Source organism: Pseudophryne corroboree, chromosome 4, assembly GCF_028390025.1.
Source record: "Pseudophryne corroboree isolate aPseCor3 chromosome 4, aPseCor3.hap2, whole genome shotgun sequence".
In the NCBI taxonomy this organism is placed as follows: Eukaryota; Metazoa; Chordata; class Amphibia; order Anura; family Myobatrachidae; genus Pseudophryne; species Pseudophryne corroboree.
The window spans coordinates 46144762-46152567 of record NC_086447.1 but is presented as its reverse complement, the minus strand read 5'-3'; the positions used below and the strand labels follow the sequence as shown (position 1 = coordinate 46152567).

General features: G+C 38.3%; 1 protein-coding gene across 1 annotated transcript; it reads right to left on the bottom strand.

Annotated features, from left to right (window-relative positions):
* Nucleotides 1-1269: 1269 nt before the first annotated feature.
* Nucleotides 1270-2085, bottom strand: LOC134910813 (taste receptor type 2 member 50-like). Its single transcript, XM_063919196.1, has one exon. It carries the CDS (start codon nt 2083-2085, stop codon nt 1270-1272), a length of 816 nt encoding a protein of 271 aa, XP_063775266.1.
* Nucleotides 2086-7806: the final 5721 nt, after the last annotated feature.

Below are 7806 nucleotides of genomic sequence, written 5' to 3'. Positions count from 1 at the left end.
ATGTCGAATTTGACAAATGTCGAATTTCAAAAAGTCGTTTTTTGGGCGAAAAGTACTCTATTGCATTGTCGATTTTTTTGGGGGGGTGAAAATGTCCCGTTTTTCAACATTTTCGGGAATTTGACCGCAATTGCATATACCCCTAACATGGTGTTGATTCCATGCACAACATCTAATGTTTAAAAATGTGGTACATGATGAGTGCTGGGTAGATCTTCGTAGACTTCCAATACCTTTTTGTAATATCTAATTCTAAAGATCAGCTTCTTATTAATGATCCTCTTGTTTAATTATACAGTATTATTTTATATGAGAACATGTACTTACCAATCCTGGAATGTAGTTGTGAAAATCAATTTCAAGTCATCATTCATATCGGCTTGTTCTTTATTCCAGAGCAAAATATATCTCTGTCCCAGCTCTCACACCACCAGTCAGACAGCAATCTGCACATCCCCCACTTCACACTCTGCAGTGTTAGATGTCTCTGAATCATCCTACAGGAATTCACCATCTACTTAGAATTTCTTTCTCCAGATCAATATTCCAAGTAGAAACACAGAGATAATTCAGCCCCACTGGTCTTTCCAGAAGAAGATTTTCATTCATCTGATGTTGATGAGTTCAGTTCTGCCATATGTAGTTTAGGCATGATTACTAAGATCCTTTGTGTTTATTCTTTAATTCTAAAGTCATATTATCAAATTAAATCAACTTCTAGTGGAGTATTTATTCATAATGGAAATCTGTGCATTGACCATATTGAAGAACCCATCTCCTCTAGACAGTAGGATCTCATGTAACATTTATGTATTAATAGATATTTAAGTACATACTGAGCCATGAAAAGTCTTACAGTAGTTTGGCAATAATATATTTATTATGTTTATTAACTGGTTCTGAACTGTCCTGTGATTGGTGCTTTTTCTTATGTACACTTGTTTGTCTGATATATCTAAAGGACAGGCATATAATTAGTTTGTATTTTACTGTAAACAAATATTCAGACAATATATTACAGGTTAACAAATATATGCGTCTGCAGGATTCATGAATGAGACACATAATGTGGGATGTAACACCTCCATTTATCAACGTACTGTATGACATTCAGTATGAATGCTGGATCAGGGAGGTATAAAAATTAATATTATTCAATATCTCACAATTTATAATTGGATAATAATAATCATCTACTTCTATGGACCTTTCACAAAACTTTTGAATAACTGTCTCCACCTCATCTCCGAGCTTGGAATAATAACTTCTTCAATGAAATAAGCATTTGGATACATGTTGCACAATCTCAAAAAGATGACTCTTTAGCCTGGCGGTTACATGGATCAGGTAGATAGAATGCAGAGTTGGAAAAACATTCAAAATAAATCTAGCTCCTAAATGATCAGGTGATCCCTGATGGAACCATAGAGTAACATGTGTAATGCAACAAAAGGCATAGGTAAGGAATGAGACAGCTGAAAATGTTATGGTCTTGTAATAAGTGTCTAGTTGTCCTGTTACAGCTCTGTCATATCTCATTCTATTCATGTGATGACACAGAGAGAAGATGAGAAGGTACGATGATATTAGGAAGATGAGAAAGGGCACTGCATTCCAGAACAAAAACACATATATCACAGAATAATTTTTTCCCCAGTTACTTGTTTTGTTTGATGAATTCTCAGGAATTTCAATTATTGATATCAAAATATATGATAAACTGGAACAAATGGAAACCAGCACAGAACCAATAATCAGACAGACGATCCTCTGTAATATCATTATTTTCAGACGTAGAAAGAAGACATTGTGGAAGTTGCAGATCTTCAGGCAGAAGACAACAGAGAGAAGGTTTGTTAACCAGATGCTGGAATAGAAGGAGAATGCAAGAATACATTTAATAACTACAGCATATTTAATAAGTATTTCTATAAAGAGAGTCTGAAGAAATATATCCAACAGGCAGGCAGAATGATAGAACACCCTTGTGACTGCGAGGAAGGTGAGAATCTGGTCAGTAGAGGTCACTGGTCTTTGTTTCATCCAGTCAGTGACATTCACAGCAACAATAAATCCATTTATCATCAGTCCTGCTATAAATGTAATTCATGCTGCAACATGAATAGCCAACTGCTGTATGTTATATTCTCCCCCCATAGTGCTGTTCATATCTTCAGTCATAGGAGTCATTCAGCCAAGTGAAAGGTAATACAGGTAATTGCTGAGTTACTGGATAGTCCCTTTATATCACTCTATAATGCAAATAATAATGCAAAGCATCGCAGCTGTTCCTGATTATACAAATAAGGAAGCCTTGTGTTTATTGCTAAGTGTTCCTCTGAACATGTTATTATAAGCTTAATGTCACATTAAACATTTACATTTATTTGCACTATAGTTATGGTCTATATAAACATAAATATTACACACAGTCATATAATATTTGCAATGCTGGCAATGAATATTATGGTAACAGGTCATCTGTGTTGATATTTACCAGGAAGGAAAAATCAGGGATAGTTGAAATTGGACTTCCCAGACCTTCTCATTTATACATTCCACCAGCTCCCCTAACACACTCTTAAAAGAGCTGTAAACATTTTTAAATGATCCAAATTTTTTCACAGGTGCCATTATTAATTTATAGCGCTCTTTCTTATTTTACATACTGTATACACATCATGAATAAGTTTCTCTGTGTACAAACAGTACATGTAGGTGGGATGGCTGGGTTACTGGAATGTCCCTTTATATCACTCTATAATGCAAATAATAATGCAAAGCATCGCAGCTGTTCCTGATTATACAAATAAGGAAGCCTTGTGTTTATTGCTAAGTGTTCCTCTTAGGATGTTATTATAAGCTTAATGTCACATTAAACATTTACATGTATTTGCACTATAGTTATGGTCTATATAAACATAAATATTACACACAGTCATATAATATTTGCAATGCTGGCAATGAATATTATGGTAACAGGTCATCTGTGTTGATATTTACCAGGAAGGAAAAATCAGAGATAGTTGAAATTGGACTTCCCAGACCTTCTCATTTATACATTCCACCAGCTCCCCTAACACACTCTTAAAAGAGCTGTAAACATTTTTAAATGATCCAAATTTTTTCACAGGTGCCATTATTAATTTATAGCGCTCTTTCTTATTTTACATACTGTATACACATCATGAATAAGTTTCTCTGTGTACAAACAGTACATGTAGGTGGGATGGCTGGGTTACTGGATGGTCCCTTTATATCACTCTATAATGCAAATGATAATGCAAAGCATCGCAGCTGTTCCTGATTATACAAATAAGCACGCCTTGTGTATCTGGCTAATTGTCCCTCTTAGGATGTTATTATAAGCCTGATGTCACATTAAACATTTACATTTTATTTGCACTTTAGTTATGGTCTATATAAATGTAATATTCCACACTGTAATATAATATTGCAATGCTGGAAATGAATATGATGGTAACATGTGATCTATGTTGACATTTATTCACTAGATAGAAGGATGTCAGCTCTTTTAAAATACAAAAATATGTTCTCAACCAGTGATTTCTATCATCTGATTAATTGTAGTTAAGCGTCATTGGAAGGTGTTTGTTTCTGCTGCAGCAGGTGGTGTTATTCCTGGTGCTACTTAAATCCAAGGCTCTGCCCAAGAATCAGATATGCCAGTGGTTCCCAAACTTTTTTGAATTACGGCACCCTAGATTGTCAGAATTTTTTTTTTCATGGCACCCCTAGGCCAAAAGTTTCTTATTGAGAAATATAGAAAAAAAAATATTACTGTAAATTAAGTAAATTGTGTTTATAAGTCATCCTTGAGTTCAGTTATGTGATGAGGGACAGTATCAACTTCTGTGTGTACTCATATTTTATGACTGGAAGCCACCAGCACTGGTTTTGTCTGTTGCAATGACTGTAAATAATTTGAACTGGTTCTGGACCACCAACCCGAGGCACCCCTGCAAGTTTCCCAAGGCACCCCAGGGTGCCACGGCACACAGTTTGAGAACCACTGAGATATGCAGTTAGTGATATTGAGGTTGAAAAGAGTTGTGGGCTATTGCTAAAACAAGGGGAGTGGTGAGAAAGAGTTTTCATATATAATTAAAATGATTGTTCTACGATGTTCATATATAGAAAAGATAATAGAGACAATGATGGGTACAATCAAATTATCATAAAAATTATTTATAAAAACAAAAACTGTCTTTGGGAGGATTTCCCCCAAAGTAATGTTATACTTCCAAAAAAGCAGTTTTGTCAAACATCATTAATAGGTTTCTATGTGTACAAACAGTACATGTAGATGGGCTTGCATCATAAGAGCATATCATCAATATGCATAGATAAGAGATATCCAAAACCTAACATGGTATCTTTAAAACAAGTTTTAGTCTACTAAAGAGATGAATAGTATTGGTAGCAATTAGGAACTGTACCATAAAGCAGCATTAGAGTGTGATAAGAAATAGTTTGGGGCTCTAGAACCTTCTCCTTACATTTGCTATGTTCGATAGTCTGGATACAATCCTTGAACCTTGCACACCTTCACAGTGTAGTTTTCCAATGCGTTTCATCTGTGACTCTTCCTCAGGGCTGTGTGGGTAAATGTAAAACATGATACTCTTATATACAGTACACCCATTGTTAATCACTTCTGGTTCACAAATAGTGGAACTGGAAGTATTAATGTACAAAGGTCACAATATATAAACAAATACTGTAGGTAGTAGTATTTTATGTTTTAATGAAAGATCCAAAAGTGTCCAAGTGCAGGTCCTAACATGATGATTAAATATTATTCCCTATTGCACTTAAACCACAAATCTCATGCTGGAGATCCTGAAGATTTCTCCGTAAGAGTAAAGGGAACCCCAATTAGTGTACCACTTTGCTCGCCATGTTTCGGGCAAGCTTACTATTCCTAATTGTAGTCTATGTGGATGGTAAAGTATGAAAAAAAGGAAAAAATAAAACAAAAAAAGTGTCAACCATATGTGTGTGGTTCATATGTGTGTTGACCTTTTGCACCTGTCAACCATCAGCACTGTCAACCTTTTACATGTCGAACTAATGGCCATGTTGACCTTTTCTCCATGTCAACCTAATCCATGTCGACCATTAGTGGTCATCCTATTGACTGTAGGCCTAATTGAGGTCAACATGTCACCTGGATACCATGTAAAATGTTCATACTGTACAGAAGAGTAGTTTTCCTTGCTCTCAATTAGAAGCTTTAAGATAAGTATTGTGTGACTGAATTATCTAAATCCAAGCTATAAATCACAGTTACCTATATGGATTGCAGTTAAAATGCCAGATGTTGGGATCCCGGCGCAGCAGGGCTATTCCCACTTGTGGGTGTCCATGACAGCATGGCAAGCATGGCAAAGCTGCAAGGGGACTCTCAGTGATTGCCCTGTTGCTGGCATTCTGGCAGGTGGGATGCCGCTGTTGGGATGGCATCCCATCTGCCAATAAATACTTTGTATTCTGTGATGTTATTACAGGGTGTAGTATGTTATGTCGGCTGTCGGGATCCCAGTGCCCAGAATACCGGCACTGGGATCCCAAACTACGGCATTCCGGCAGTGGGGTGAGCGCATAAGAGCCCCTTGTGGGCTCACTGCACACGCCACACTGCAGGCACGGTGGCGCGCAACATGCGCCACACTATTTATTCTCCCTCCAGGGGGGTTGCGGACCCCCAAGAGGGAGAATAGTTGTCAGTATGCATGCTGTAGGGATTCCGGCGCCGGTATACTAAGCGCCGGGATCCTGAAAGCCGGCATATCAAATGCCACCCGTTATTGCATTAGAATGCTTAATGTTTGTAGACATTCCCTTACTAATATGTGTAAACCTGAACTTCAACAATAGTTAAACCACATGGAAGCCTTGGGTATGATACAGAAAGTTGATGAGCCTACTGAATGAGTGAGCTCCTTAGTAATTGTTAAAAAGAAAAATGGACAACTCAGAATATGTCATGATCCAAGAGATTTAAACAAAGCTATTAAATGAGAACATTTCAAACTACCAACCAGAGATTAAATTATGTTGCAATTTGCGGGAGCAAAATGGTTAAGTAAATTGGGCGCATCTTCAGGATTCTGGCAAATGAAGCTAGCTGAGGCCAGCTCAAAGCTTGTAAATTTAATACACCAGAGGGTTGATAGAGATTTCTTCAACTACCAAATGGAATATTGTCTGCTCCATAAGTACAATATATCACAAAAGGATACACATGAATTTTGAACTTGTTGAAACAATGATGGATGACATTATTGTCTGGGGATCTACAAAGGAAGAACATGATTCTAGATTGAGACAAGTAATGGTACTTGTCAAGAAAGTGAATTTAAAGCTAAACAAGGATAAATGGAAATTTGACGTGAATACACTTACCTTTATGGGTAATCTGGTCTCGGATCAAGGTGTAAAACCTGACCCCCAAAAAATATCAGCCATAGTGAACATGGAACCTCCTAACAATAAAGATGATGTGAGAAGAATCCTAGGAATGATTACTTACTTAGGAAAGCTTATTTATGAACTCTCTAAATGAACAGCCTCTCTTAGATGGTTGTTGGTAACAAGTGTATGTGGATCATATGTGTGACGACCATAAGCACTCTCAACCTTTTACATGTCGACCTAATGACCATGTCGACCTCCTCTCCATGTCACATGAACAAGAAGAAAGTTGGCAAAACTTGAAACCGACCATTACAGAGCAACCAGTACTAAGATTCTTTGATCCTACAAAAAGAAAAAGAATTTCAGCAGATGCTTCTCAATTTGGCCTAGGCTCAGTGTTGTTACAAGAACATGAGGATACATGGCAACCACTAATCTTTGCATCAATAGCATTGGAAAGTGCTGAAAAAAGGTATTATCAGATAGAAAAAGAACTTCTAGCGATCACATATGCATGTGAGCAATTTCATCAGTTTGTGTATGGTCAAACATTTACAGTGAAAACTGACCACAAGCCATTGTTAGCGATCATGACTAAGGGGGTCATTATGACCTGATCGCTCGCTGCAGTTTATCGCAGAGCATTGATCAGGTCAGAACTGCGCATGTGCCTGCGCCGCCGTGTGCCAGCACATGGCTGACAGCCGACGGCTGTCATTGCCTAGCAATCACCTCTTTCAAATTGACAAGCAGAGGCATTTGCTGAGTAGGAGGGAGCGACGCAGCAGTGTTTGGCCACCATTTTGTGGGTGTGGTCCGGCCAATGCAGGCATGGCCGGACCGTGTGGGGGCGGGACGCAGCGGCTGTGTTACATACTGGCCGGTAGCTACTCCTAAAGTACAAAAGCATTGCCGCAGTGCAATGCTTTTGTACTTTAGCAATGGGGCAGGGACTGACATGCTGGGCGGGCTAGCGCTGTGCTGGGCATCCCCACTCATGTCTGTGTTCCTGTTTAGCACAGCTACGATCAAGTCAGAATCACCCCCTAAATCATTACATGACTGTCCCATGAGAATTCAACGAATGCTTATCAGACTACAGAAATATGATGTACACTTGCTGTACTGTCCCGGTAAATACATGTACATTGCTGACACTCTTTCTCATGCTGTGGACAAAAGTGAAGGTTCCAGGAGTCTGATGGATAAAGAGATAGAAGCCTATATTAATTTGATTGCAGCTTCTCTACCAGTGGTGGTCATTCCGAGTTGATCGCTAGCTGCCGTTGTTCGCAGCGCAGCGATCAGGCTAAGAAGCGGCATTTCTGCGCATGCGTATGCACCACAATGCCCACGCGTGACGTA